Here is a 14,957-nt window from a genome sequence, read left to right on the forward strand (position 1 = left end):
TTGTGTGTGGCTGCTCAGCCATGGAAACCCATTTCATGAAGCTCTCGACGTTGACGTACATCTCGACGTTTCATGAAACAGTTGTTGTGTTGACGTGGCTTTCAGAGGCAGTTTGGAACTCGGTAGTGAGTGTTGCAACCGAGGACAGACGATTTTTTACGCGCTTCAGCACTCAGCGGTCCTGTTCTGTGAGCTTGTGTGGCCTAGTACTTCGCGGCTGAGCTGTTGTTTCTCCAAGACGTTTCCACTTCACAATAACAGCACTTACAGTTGACTGGGGCAGCTCTAGCAGGGCAGAAATTTGATGAACTAACTTGTTGGAAAGGTGGCATCCTACGACGGTGCCACGTTGAAAGTCACTGAGGTCTTCAGTACGGCCGATTCTACTGCCAATGTTTGTCTATGGAGATTGCATGGCTGTGTGCTTGATTATACATACCTATCAGCAATGTGTGTTTCTGAAATAGCTGAATCCACTAATTAGAAGGGGTGTCTGCATACTTTTGGTCATGTAGTGTACATTGATCTCTATTGAAATCGATCTTCCATTTTCTCTTCTTGCATTTTCCCTTCATGACTTTCTTTGTGCAGGATGAGGCGAACAACTTCTTTTGAACGTCTGTCTCAGCGAAGGGATCCATCGCTGGGAAATAGCAGAGCTCAAGGAAGACCTCCAGGAACAAAACCACCAGACAGGTAAAATCCTCAGTGTGGATTATTTTCTCTGCTTATCCTGTATATCTTGTGATATGAAACCGCTCAAATTTTCAAACACAAAATGCACTTCTTGAATACATATCACCATGACAGCAAAGTTTATCTTTGTGCAGATGGGTAGGCAGGCATGATGCATACGAGGTGACTGGTGAAGGAAATAATTTGTCATTTCAATGTCTTCAGGATTTTAATATGCACACACACACACACACACATATATATATATATATATATATATATATATATATATATATATATATATATATATATATATACCGAGGCGAGAAATACCTCAGGATCAGGATGAGTTTGATGCCGCAGAACAGTCATATAGATATATAGATTTTTCGATATATATATATATATATATATATATATCATAATATGTGCACAAATATATCATTTTAATGTTTACGTATACATTGGGCTGCAAAAGTACGAGTTCACTTAAATCAAGGCCAAGCTTACACACACATCTGAACATCTGAGCTGTCTAGCCTGGGTCTGAATGATGATCCAACTATAAACTGTCACCCTGTGTTTCACAGTCAGGTGATTCATCAATGTGTGTGCCATCCCTAAGATGGATGTTAAACTAGGCGTCCCGTCTACCGACATTAATTTGTGGATGTTAAAGAACCCACCGTATCCTTCGTGAAGAGTCGGCGAGCTATCGCTGGCACCATGGCCAAATTACAAATTCCTGCTCTAACCAGCACAGGGCATTGCATCAGCAGTGCAGCCATGCCCTCAGCCAATGATGCTACCTGCAGCCTTGTGAATATGGATGAAGAATTAACCTTCGTATGGATGAAGAAGAAGAATAAGAATATCGAGCTTTCTCAAATCACGATTTCAAACATGAATTTGTCATTGTATTGAAGATATATCCATATTCTTTAATTCATTATAGTTATTATTGACTGACCATTTGTCTTAACAGAATAAATGAAGGGTGAATACATTTGAGAAAAAGATAAAATTTATGTGAGCAGTCTGAATATGCTCTGGAGTGCATTACAACATTGTTGGGAAAAGATTGACTCAAACATAATCCGTGAGCAAATTAAATCGATCCCAAATGGAGTTGAAGGAGTTCTTCAAGCAAAAGAGGGTCACATTGATTATACGTAGACAGATTTGATTTTTCCTATTAAAATTAATGTTATATTCTTAAAGGTTGAAAAGTGCACATCAGAATTACTTATTTTGTTATCATGTCTCAATACATTTCTTACTGGACTCATACTTTTGTACCCCACTGTATAATACGAGGAATGTGGCACAAGGAACACCTCTCCATCACCACCACAGTGACCACTCAAGTTGAAGGGCCTGAACTCATGTTGTTTGCCATAATATAATATTATTAATAATATTAATTAATAATAACCATAATAACCACCTTTAGAAGGTATTCTGTCGTTGTTGGAGGTATTGAATATCGAATAGGGTTGTGTCGGTATTGAATGTCGAAACAACGAATAGATGTCGTTGGAGGTATTGACTTCTATAGGGTTGGTTTTCTAAGGCTTATATCAAAATATTAACTTATATCAAATAAGTCTTTTAAGGTGAAAGCGCGATGACGTCACCACGTCACGCGGCACGAATGCGAGCCTATGTCGTTGAAGGTATTGACTTATATAGGGTTGGTTTTCTAAGGCTGTAGGCCGCACCTCATGTTGTCAAATAAAGTGGTATTCGGGTGGTTCCCGTATTTGGGACCGCAGGGACGGAAAGTGCAGGTACGGGGTGCCAGTCACTCCCCAGCCGGCCCGCTCTGAAGGTTCGGATCGGGACACCGGGATTCATTCCGGTCGGCCCGGAGGTGGGGGTGCGGGGCCTGTCACGGAACGTCAAAACAAACGGCCTGCCGGGGCCGCCCAAAAGTCGGGCGTGAGGGGCGCGTCCACTAATGGAACGCCTCTCGCTTCCCAGATCGAGGGCCACGTGGTCAGGAGAACCTCGTCCCTTCTGGTTGCCCTGCCGTCCCACCGTGAGCGCTGGCAGGGTGCACTTCAAACTAAGCTTAAGTGTCAAGCATTAAGTTCCTCCTTGCCCTCGCAAGGGAAAGGCTAGGGTCAAGCTCTTCCAAATTTCCAAACACTAGAAATCGGACGTCTCAAATTAATTAATTAATTTGTTAATACATCTCAGTCGCCCGCGACCTCTCCAGCGCGGGCGTCGAACCAGTCCATTTCCGGTGCGACCGGGCCGAATATCGGCCCGGCCGTGGCCGAAGCCGTTGATTCCGCCGTAGCACGCTAACGCGTAGGCTCGCGCGTCCCCGGTCTGCCGGGGCTCCGCGGGTGTCCTACCGTGCCCACGTCGCCATGTCTCACTGAATAAGAGAGTCAGACGTGGTGCCCGGGGACGGAGTTCGCTGTCTAAACATGGTAGCGCTAGGCCAGTGGGACCGCCGGGACCCACGTGCACTCACAAGTTGTTCTGCGCGTGGGCGGCAGTATCAGACCGGGGCGCCCAAACGCTCCCCGGCTAAAGTTCATCCTGAAAGCGCCCACATTGTGCGGACAAACCCCACCAAGTCGAGGGCCACGTGGTCAGGAGAACCTCGTCCCTTCTGGTCACACTGTGGCTATCGGCCGGCCTCGAAGACCGAAATTGTGACTATGTCACCCGATTAATAATTAATAATAACCATACTATATATAATTTGGCTGTACCAACAACAACAACAACATGCATTTTAAGGCCATTTTCCCTGCTAGAGCGGGGGTTAGCCTTGCGGTCCCCATGACAATCTTCTCCATTTTGCCCTATTTTCTGCATCTCTCCTTGTTAACCCCCTTGCCCGCATTTCTTCTTCCACCATCTTTAGCCAAGTCTTTCTCGGTCTTCCCCGTCCTCTACTTCCTTGTACATTCATTTCCATCTATCTTCTCAACCAGTCACTTTCATCCTTCCTCAACACATGACCAAACCATCTCAACCTGTTCCTCTTCACAGCATCAATCACAGGCTCTATTCCCATCATCTTTCACAATTCATCATTTGTCTTCCTCTCTCTCTCAACGATACATAATTTGGCTGTACCCCTCCATTCAATTTGCCAAATTCAGCGACCAACTATTGCTAAACTGCAGACGATTTGTGTTCTTGTGTTCAAGATATGAAGAAATTCAATTGAAATTAATATATGGAGTTCGTTGGTCATAGACTGACAGACAGACACGCAGACAGAGTGAACCAATTGCTTTGCCCCTCCTTACGCTTCGTGCGTGGGGGGGGGGGGGGGGGGGGTAATAAACAGATGATCTGAAAGCATACCTCGATATGCAGGTTGATGCAAGCGTGTGACAGCTTGATTTTATGAATGCGAGTTATTTTTCAAAGTTTATTTTGACTTGTTGCTTGCTACTCTGTGTCCCTAATGTTCATCTTTAGCAAGCCCAAGGATCCAGTGTACAACCCTGGTGAGTATTGAGATAACGGTAAGTGTCATGCTACACCTACTTTGAGCAAGTTGTGAACCCAGAATATTTAATTCAACATCCTTATAATCACCTTTATCCCCTCTCTCTATATATAATTTTTTTTTTTTACTCCTTTTTTTTTTTTCTATTCTTTCTTGCCTTTGTTGTGTCAGAGGAAGGCTATGTTAAAATGTACCTACGTGGAAGGCCCATAACCATGTACGTGCCTCAGGAAAAGGTTGAAGGATACAGGCTGGACATTCGACTCGAGCCTCCCTCAGAGCGCCTTAAGCTCGATTGGGTGTATCCTTCTGCTGCCAAGTTGCATTATTGTGCATGTGAGTCGTAGCTTTAGAGGGCTTATTAGTTTGAAGAGCGAGAGAAGAAATGTGAGGATTATTCAGATTGTCACTCTCCGTTCGAAAAATCTTGTGGGAAGACTTTTGGCAACTTCTTTGATCGTAGCTCAAGGATATAAGTTTAATGTAATTTTTTGGCAAGAGTTAACTACAATGTTTTCCATGTACAATTGTACATTGATGCATCCCTATGATAATGTAATTGGCAGGAGTGGTGTTGTGAACATATATTAAGATGTTATTGCTGAAGTGATCATCACCTAAAGGAAAAGGAAATGCATTAAAACTCCATGGTTTTTCGTCATCACCTGTTTGTTCATGTAGAAAAGAAGGATTTGGTTCTTATTTTGCCAGATATCATTAATTTTGGACAGTGCATTTGGTATGGCCTGTGGGAATGAGGCCTGGTTTGATGCCAGCTTGGCAGTGAGCCTTTTTCCATCTCAGAACTGGAGCTTTGTGCAAAAAAAAAAAAAGAACGACATTTAAAAAATTGTTTCCTTTCCGAAGCATTCAGCTTGGCCCTCATTGGGAATGTAGAGCACAAGCCTGGATGTCATATCATGAACCCAGGACGACACATCTCTTGCGGTGCTCCTAGAGCACTCACTGTTTCTGCTAAAATAATCCCAACACATTATTTAATTTCTACATTGTTCTGCTTGCCTTTTACAGGAAACTGGCAGAATGGCATATCCACCAAGAAAATCCAAAATGTTGTTGCAAATGTTTATTTATAATGTTAAATTAAGCAAGAGCATTTGCGGAATTGAGAACGATAAATGCACTTATGGAAATATATTTGAAGAGACAGCTCTGACGGCACAGATGTGTAGCCTGGCTAAGGCATTGTAAATGCCTAACAAGAAATCCTGTCCTTTGGAAAATACAAACAGGCCTGCTTTTTAATCAAGTAATATTTCCTCTGTGTGCTAATATTGTAAGAGTGACCCATAGGTTCATGTCCTGGTAGTCCCAAAAAGCAAAACTTATTTTCTTTTTTTCTGCAATAGTTTTAACTTCATCCCCTCACCCATCCCCCTTCCTAGTGCAATTGAAGAATATATACCTCTTAGGTGAATACGTACGACTCATGTTTTCTTTACTTCATTCGGTTACGTTCATGTTCTCATGATCAAGACTGAGTGTATTTTTTTATTTTTTCAGAACCAAGCCTAAATTTCCATTGTATAGTCAATACACGCCTCCAAAAGTTATCAACAAATATCGAACAAAAGTTGTCAAAGCTGAATTAAAAGACTAGAAAATAAAACTGAAGGCGAGTGATTTTTGGCTTTGGGGCAATAAAAGCATCAACTCTCCTGTTGCGAAACTCAGCGATGGTGGTTAATTGGAGTAAAAGATGTATATTGTCGTGTCGCCGGCGATTGAGATCACCGATGACAGATAGCCGAACCGTTTTAACTCCGAGGCGAACAAGCCGAATATGTAGGGGTTATTTTGGCGCACACGGATTGAAGGAAACAAAGCGCTTACCTGAACAGAGCACACCGTTTTAATCCGGAACCCACACGAACAGAAACGACAGTAAATTCAACAAATAATGGTTTGCCAAAGTTCCCATAAAAGCTCTAAGAGCTCTCCTCACAAGCGCACACACCGAGCAAGAATCAACCGAGCAAGAATCAACCGAGCCACCCGAGAGACGCGTTTTTTTTTTCTCTCACTCCCTCTCGAAGCTTCTTGCTCTGACGTCACCCTGACCAATCGCAAGCTCAGGGGTGTGGCCTGCCGGCTCTGCTCCTCCACACCCCTCGTGCCACTCTGGGGATGTGGCTTGCCGGCTTTGCTTGGTGTGAGTGTTCATTAAGGCGTGGCTTGCTTGCCATTTGGCAATGTCCGGGTACTGTCGGCGGTTGTGGTAGTTTAATGGAGGTTTTGCATGGGCATTCTTGTGGTAGAGGTAAAAACGTAGGGAAAGGCCACAGAGGGCACATCACGTATTGGGGAAAACTAACTTTAATCCCTACCTAGTTAACACGGCTTCACCCCTCGTGTTTAGACACATAAACAATCTTAAGCTACAGTTTCCCTACTGAAATACTTTGAGATTTCTCCTACGCGTACATGGTCCATGCTATAACTACACTATCCTATCTTCACTATGGGATTCCTCGATCTACCCCCACAAACGTAACAATATTTTACTCAACTTGCAAGAGGTCGAGTTCCCTTCCAACGAATTGAAATGTGGCAGGAGGACATTAGACCCATCAAGCCTGCGTAATGGTTGCAAACCTATGGTTATTGCTCTGAACTCTATCCTTTATCAATGCTGAGCGTCAAGCAGCACATACCATTTTCAAAGGTCTTTGGTCTGACTCTGCTCCCGGACTCAGAGCAGACGCTCTAACCATTATACCACCAAGTAGTTTTTGTTGGGATGACGTCGTCATAATAAAAATAATGATGACATCATTGGTCACGTGGTAGGGCCGCCATATTTGTTACAACACAAAAGCCTTAAAAACCACTGACAATACATCCTGGCGAGGGTTTGCAATCTCTGATTGCTCTTTCTTGTTGATTAAGTGCAAATGAGGCAGTGATGTAGGGATTCTTATGTGATGGCAATACTGTTAGCTACTCTCTAAACCAACATCATCCCTTTCTTGTTTAGGACCTTTTTTTAGACTGTAATTTGTCATCCCTACATTGCCTTTTTTATTTAGCATAAATTTTTTTATTCACTTGTTTCTAGAATTTTTTACAATGTGGAATAACACAATGTTATGGTGCTCAGAGGATACCCAATCTTGGAGCAAAAGTGCCAAGATATCTTAGTCAGCAATGTCAAACACTGCACATGTGTTCCTATATTGTCTTAAGTAGCCCTGACTGTATCTTGCAGCTCTGTCTTATTGCTCGTTTCTCAGAGTAATGTCTTCATCCAGCCTCAGGCCACACAAGGACTTGCACTTAGAAATGCCAAAATAACTGGTGCGGTTTCCCTCTAACCAATAGGGGGGTGGGGGGGGGGGCGGGGGAGTAAGAGGGCATAGACATAAGGAAACTCGGAGGTTTATATTGGTTCACGAGTTATTAAACAGAGTGACCACTATATTCGTCATGGGTGTGTGTCTGTGTGTGTGTGTCTGTCTGTCCGCAGCATAACTACCCGATGATATCTGATCTTGATGAAACTTGGGTGGGAGGTTGATATCATGATCTAGTTGTCCTGCCTAGAGTGGGCGTATTGCGCCCATTGTGGGCGGAGCCACGCCCGAAAAAGATGTCTTTTTAGGGGGTAATCGAGTTCAAGCTACATCTTCTCCGAGGGGTTTGGTGGAATCTGACAGGGGTTTCGGTATTTGGTTAGGCCAATGTCATGTGTCTAGCCCCACGGAGCTCGATTTTTCACTTTCGCCCCAAGGTCAAGGTCACAAGGTCACGAAATTTAGAAAAGTCGATTTTTGATGGTTTTATTACATTGTTTGCTTCCTGATAGGGTGAAATGTCGTTCATGATCTTATATTATCACATACATCATGAAATACAAGTTTTCCAACAAATTTCAGAATCTTCGACCTTTGACCTTTGAAGGTCACAAAGGTCAAATTTTCAAAGTTGTCGGAATCGAATTTTCGGTATTGTGTAGCTAACTAACCTCATAACTGATTATACATAATCTTCTATCTCATTTCAAGGTCATTAACCTTCGTTTTGACATTTCAAGGTCACAAAGGTCAAATTTTCAAAGTTGTCGGAATTGAACCAAATTTTTGGTATTGTGTAGCTAACTAGTCTCATAACAGATAATACATTCTTATTTATATATTTTCAATGTCGGTTTTGACCTTTGTCATTGAATACCGCTTGCTCGTGAACCATCATCGTCTCCTGACTTGTTTAAACATTAATTAATTGACCACTCCAGGCGATGCAGTATGCCAAAACAAAGATGAAAGGATCACTAAATGTCAGTTCAAAACTTATTGAACTCGGGGGCCCGTTGGTCCATTGGACCAACTTTTAACTGGGGACTTTTGGATCTTCGGGGACTTTTGAGTCATCTGGGTATTTTTGGTCCTTGGGGACTTTTGGATCATCCTGGTTGTTTGGGTACTTTTCGTTCATCAGGACTTTTTGGTCATCTGGGTCTCTTGGAGGCTTTTGGATCTTTGGGAAATTTTGGCTCTTCGGGGACTTTTGGGTCATCAGGGTCTTTTGGGTCATCAATGACTTTTGGGTCCTCGTGCACTTTTGGGTGATCTGGATCGTTTGGCTCATCAAGGACTTTTGGATCATCTGGGTGTTTTGGGTCATCTTTTGGGTCATGTGGGTCTTTTGGGTCATCAAGAACTTTTGGGGACTTTTGGGTGATTTGGGTCCTTGGGGACTTTTTGGTCCTTGTGGACTTTTGGGTGATCTGGGTATTTTGGGTCATGAAGGACTTTTGGATCATCTGGGTCTTTTGGGTCATCAAGGACTTTTGGGTCATCTGGGTCTTTTAGGTAATCAAGGACTTTTGGGTACTCGGGGACTTTTGGGGCATCTGGGTCTTTTGGGTCCTTGGGAACTTTTGGGTGATTTGGGTCTTAAAGGTCATCTGGGTTAAAGGGTCTTCCAAGGTCCAAGGGGTCTCAGCAGTCTAAAAGGTTAAAAGGTACATTTGAATAGTCCTTAATTAATTGACGTCAAATAGTATGACACACACACACACACACACACACACACACACACACACACACACACACACACACACACCTCCATTTATAGCAGATGTTCTTTTCGACAACATCAGTGATGCTCCGCCGTAGACAATCTGCCGCTGAGAAACCGTGACTTGATGGTTATTGATCACGTGGTTTGCTTTTGGCTTGACCCTTGACTGGAGGGATCGTGATCACGTGTCCCGTATGCGGTGTATAGCACTGGTTCCTCGCTTTATTATTTCTTCGCTTTATTTTATTTTCATACATGTACCAATGAAAAACAAGACATTTCTGCTGATTATTATTTCCTGGGTTTGACCGATCCCGTTTTTTTGCTTTATTTTGCTTTTGCCTTGGTCTGGAGAACTGAAAAGTGATCCCAACCTCGACAATCAGCTGAACAGACCAGGTAGGCTCTCATATGTAACCTAAGCGAGTTTTAAAAGAAGATAATCCATCTTTAGTTTTGCAGGTGGGACCGACGGTTTTTCCCACGCCATCCCGACATAGAGAGTACTGGCGTACTCTGATTCCTGGAAAAGTACATTGATGTCAACTATTAAATCTCTTTGTCCTGCATGTGATTGGTGGTACAAGGTCCTCCATAAAGCTTTAATTGTTATTTTAATATTGTTAGATTAATTGTTACAATTAAACAAAACCTGAGTTGCTTGCAACTGTCATTGATTATTAGTACCCCAGTTTTTCAATAATGTATCAGAAGTTTTGCTTCGATCGGTGGTGGTTCGACATGGTTCTGGGGAATATTTTTGAAATCTGGGAAAAAAAAAAAATCCAAGATGGCCAATCAAAGAAGGGAAACGCATTACATCTTATGAGTTGGAATCATCTGGTGAAGTTTCTAATCTATCAGTGTCGTGATCTGGAAATGCAAGTGGCAACAAATGACAATCTATCTATAATTCCAGTAATCTCTGTCTGTACGTTTGTTTGTCTGTGACCGCTGTTTCTCGACAACCACGGGTCCGATATACTTTTAACTTGCCAGGTATATTGCTGGGGACCCGAGGATGTGCCTTTTCAAGGTTTCATATTAATCGGACAATTACTTACCGAGCTATGTCCAAAAAACGATTCAACCAATCAGAGAGCAGCGAACGATCGCGTGTGCCGAACGTGGCGGGCACACTCTGCCTCGGATGGCACATTTGAGAGCGTATTCATTTATTTCACGTTTGCAAACTATGTTGGCGTTAAACTATGTTTTACAACTAATAAAAACGAATTTGCGATTCATTCGCTTTCCTGCGCGTTTGTGCACGCGATGGCGATTTCTTTACCAAACTCCGGAAGCCGTTCGCTTTGGACCAAACCATTGCATGTAAATAGAGGGGGGGGATTGTCACCACTCGCAAGCCGTTCGCTTTGGACCAAACCATTTCATGTAAATAGAGGGGGGGGGATATAATTTTAGATATAGATATAGTACGGGCATGCCCTAGTATATAATAATTCCAGCAAGAGTGATCTGCTTCCAGCTGGGAAGCCGAATAGAATGTTGCACTGCCATGAATGGTATCATTGGAGATAGAGTGGTGGCTGAACCGTCGAAACACTGCATTCGCAGCACTTTGTGATCATTGCTAATGCTCTGTTTTTCCATTTCAGTGTTCATCATTTTTGCCCACACACTAATTAATGGAAATGCTTTCTGGCTACAATATATTACAACGTTGAGATATTTCTTTATGGTGAGGGTGAGCTCACTTGCATAGAAAAGGTAATAATGAGGGATTATTTTGGGATATTAGACCAAAGACTGTGGTTGTTTCCTTGACCAACTGATGTCTGTAAGGTACGGTTACCGTGGTAAAGATTGCCGCTCAAACCTTTACCTTTTACCCACGGGGGAAATGGTGTATTTCATTGCCTCTGTAGTGGTGCTTTACAACACAGAGGAAGGCAGCCAGAGGCATTACCTTGGACACACGGATGACATTAAGTGGTAAGTGAGGCACCGACCCGGAAGGAAAGGTGTGGGTGTGTTGGGTGATCGGGTGCTGGAGGAGTTTGTAGGTGAACGTTTTCAAATGAAATCGATCATGTGTGTGTGTGTGTGTGTGTGTGTGTGTGTGTGTGTGTGTGTGTGTGTGTGTGTGTGTGTGTGTGTGTGTGTGTGTGTGTGTGTGTGTGTGTGTGTGTGTGTGTGTGTGTGTGTTTTGTTACGTGCTCCTCCCCAACCCCCTGGTCACGGTGTACCTCCGAGCCCCGAGAGGAGTCACGGCAGAAAAATGTGTTATTCTGAATGTCAAAGATCACTGGTGAAGCCACACCAATTGTTACCAATAAACAAATATTGTATTAAGATCACACAAGAACAACAGTACAACAATAATAGTAATCAAAAGTACAATCAATATATATCCTACGATGGTACCATCACTTTCGTAACATATAACTCACTGTGCTCCAAGTGAGTGAACCAAGAACATTCCCAATGTCTCTTTCCCTGCTTCAAACTGAAGTTGATTCCGGTTTCAAGCCGAAGTCGATCCGCTCCAGCGATCATCAGATCAATGTCCAATCAAGACCAGAATCCCGTTGGGTTGGCAGTTACAGTCCTGCTGCCAAAGCTGTGCAAAGGTGTCCTCCAGGCGACTGGGAAATCTAAAGGCGCCCTCCAGGCTACTGGGAAATCCAAAGGCGCCCTCCAGGCGACTGGGAAATCACACCCTCGGGTATGGACGTTCCACGGCTCACAGTCAGCGAACCGCAAATTAACCTTCAAAAGCCACGTTGCACACACACACACACCAGCTACGTCTGAATGCGGTGAAAACGGCTGAAGGGAAACAAAGAAACCTTGCACGATGCGCAAAGCGCGTGAGTCAAAATGGCCGATGGCTCGTACTCGAGACGTAACGGCAGTCCAACGATTCTCTTCGGAATCGACCGCAAAAGCTGACACGCAGGTTCATCTGTCACAGCGATAACAACTCTGTCACAGGAATCCCTTTCCTGGGAAACCCAAAGTTCACTCGTGACTCTTGCTCGCCAATGTTCACTCCAGACCGCAAAGCAACTATGCTTCTTGTCCGACTCCACTCGCTCCGCCTTCTTTTTCTTCTCTTCCTCTTCTTCTTCCTCCGGTTCTGGTTTCATTTAAAACATTAACTTTTTTTACCTTTTGAAAATAATAATTTCTATTTCCCTCAAACAACAATAATAATAATACATGGAATAAAAAATGTTTACAGTGGATGAAAACCACAACAACGGAAGTGACGAATCCGTAACAATATATATACTACTGTGTTCAAAAAGTATCCGACCTTTATTTTTCGTGCGTAAAAAAAAAAAAGAAGCTAGGGAGGTGTTGATTGGTGCACGTATGTAGGCGATCCTAATGCGCACGCGTGAATTTTTTCCCAACTGCAGAAGCTGTCATTCGACGGCAGACAGCCGATGAGTGAGGACATGTAAGTGAGCGCCGTCGGATTTTCGTTTTTGACAAAATGACGGAAAAACTTGAACAACGCTACTGCATCAAATTTTGTGTAAAGCTTGGCGATTCCCAAGTGGAAACGATCCGCAAGATTCAACAACGTTCATTCCATTATGAAGGAGGATTTGGGCTTCAGGAGAATCTCGGCGAAGTTCGTACCAAAGCTGCTAACGATTGAGCAGAAGCAACTCCGTTTGGAGATCGCACAGGACATGCTGGAGACTGTGAACAGCGATCCCAGCTTCCTCAACACAGTGATCACTGGCGATGAGTCCTGGGTTTATGGGTACGACCCAGAAACCAAGTTGCAGTCATCAGAATGGAAGCATCCAACATCCCCGAGGCCAAAAAACACAAAATTTGATGCAGTAGCGTTGTTCAAGTTTTTCCGTCATTTTGTCAAAAACGAAAATCCGACGGCGCTCACTTACATGTCCTCACTCATCGGCGGTCTGCCGTCGAATGACAGCTTCTGCAGGTGGGAAAAAATTCACGCGTGCGCATTAGGATCGCCTACATACGTGCACCAATCAACGCCTCCCTAGCTTCTTTTTTTTTACGCACGAAAAATAAAGGTCGGATACTTTTTGAACACACTACGTATATATATACAGACTTGGCATTTAATATGGAATATTTTTTTGTGGGGGTGAACTTACTTTTCAAGATGACGTAGAACCAAAAGTTCATTGGAATTATGTTGGAATTATTCTAGATTTTGTTAATGTGACCTTTAAAAGAAACAAAAACCACATTTGACATTTCGAAGCAAATAAATTGATCCTTGAAAGTGATGTAAACTGATATCAAACTCAATTCACGGACAGTACTGTGTTAAACTTCTGTACGTTTTCCAGAAGTATCTCTTTATTTTGCACATTAGCCAAATAAATTTTCAACAAAAACAAAAGCTATATTATGACTGGTATTACGGACAGTAAAATTTCAGTTCAGTACTTCGTGTAACCCCCACGAGCATTCAGGAGAGCACGTACATGTTGAGGCATGCTGTTCACGAGATTTGCCAAGGTTTGGACAGGAATCGCTTGCCATGCAGTGACAATAGCCTGCTGCAATTCACGCACAGAGGTCGGCTGCTGGTCCAAGTTGTCGATTTGATGCGTTAATTCTGCCCACAAGTTCTCTATCGGATTCATATCCGGGGACATGGCAGGCCACTCCATATGCTCCACACCATGGTCAGCAAGAAAGTGTTGGATCATGCGAGCACGATGAGGCCGTGCATTGTCATCTTGGAAGACAAAGTTTCCTCGAAAGGCTGCACGAGCAAATGGAAGCGATGTTTCTTCCAGAATGACCCTGTACTTGAACTGGTTCAGGTTTCCATTCAGAACAACCAGGTCAGTTTTGCCCCCTGCATGAAAAGCAGCCCAAATGGTCACCCCACCACCTACAGCTTGGACTCTTGGCACTATACAATCTTCGTTGTGGGCTTCATGCACTTGTCTGCGCACTCGGACGTGGCCTTCTTGACGATAGACCAGAAATATAGACTCGTCACTGAAGGTCACGTGATTCCAGTGTCCTGGCTGCCATTGACGGTGCTCTCTGGCCCACTGCAATCGGCGCTGGCTGTGTTGTCTGGTCAGGCGTGGCTTTCTCAGGGGACGCCTGGCACGATAGCCTGCATGAACCAGTCGTTGGTTGACTAGCCTTCTGGATACAGGCACATTTGTCAGTTGCTGCCACTCAGCCCTAAGCCGATTAGCTGACTTGGTACGGCCATTGCAGACTAACTGGTGCAGCTGGCGATCATCTCTCCTTGTGGTTCTGCGTGGATGTCCTGGCCTCGGTATTGGAGTAGGGACACCCCTCTGAGCATTTCGTTTCAGGATCTTTGACACCTGACCTTGAGTGATGCCATACTGCCGAGCAATAGCACGCTGTTTCATGCCATAATTTCATAAAGCCACCACTCCATGACAAACAGCATTGTCAAGTTGACGGACCATCTCCAGAGGAAAGCGGCAATAACTTTTGTAGACGTGCAGCAGTTTACCACTAATACAGAACGCAACAACCCTTATATACCCGATTGTGAAGCCAATCGTCAAATGTACCTGTCCTTACATTTTGTCATGCCACCTGTGATATAATCATGTTATTGACTTCTTGCTGCGAAATACAATCAGTGACATGGTTCTTTCAACAACGACCATCACTGAAGAGTAAAAGAAACTCACCAGATTGATATACTGAGTTCAGAAAGTAACCCAAGTCAAGAAAAAAAAAAAAAATCCATATTATATGCCAAGTCTGTATATATATATATATATATATA

At 43.5% G+C, this 14,957-nt stretch overlaps 1 protein-coding gene across 6 annotated transcripts in view; it reads left to right on the top strand.

Annotated features, from left to right (window-relative positions):
* The window catches only part of LOC137435048 (echinoderm microtubule-associated protein-like 2), a 171,386-nt gene that overhangs the window by 107,154 nt on the left and 49,275 nt on the right, over positions 1-14,957 (top strand). For 4 of the 6 annotated variants that reach the window (XR_013624598.1, XM_068128433.2, XM_068128430.2 and 1 more), the window contains 4 exons: positions 592-696; positions 4,126-4,154; positions 4,328-4,457; positions 11,006-11,155. Coding sequence is in view for 5 of the 6 variants with exons in the window: in XM_068128433.2 (XP_067984534.1) it covers positions 592-696; positions 4,126-4,154; positions 4,328-4,457; positions 11,006-11,155 (414 nt within the window). In the remaining variant the exon portion in view is untranslated. Of the gene's footprint in view, positions 1-591; positions 697-4,125; positions 4,155-4,327; positions 4,493-11,005; positions 11,156-14,957 lie in introns of all 6 variants that reach the window. The other 2 variants (XM_078784806.1, XM_078784805.1) reach the window with 1 other exon arrangement.

Source organism: Myxine glutinosa, chromosome 9 (genome assembly GCF_964187855.1).
Source record: "Myxine glutinosa chromosome 9, kmMyxGlut1.1, whole genome shotgun sequence".
Classification (NCBI taxonomy): domain Eukaryota; kingdom Metazoa; phylum Chordata; class Myxini; order Myxiniformes; family Myxinidae; genus Myxine; species Myxine glutinosa.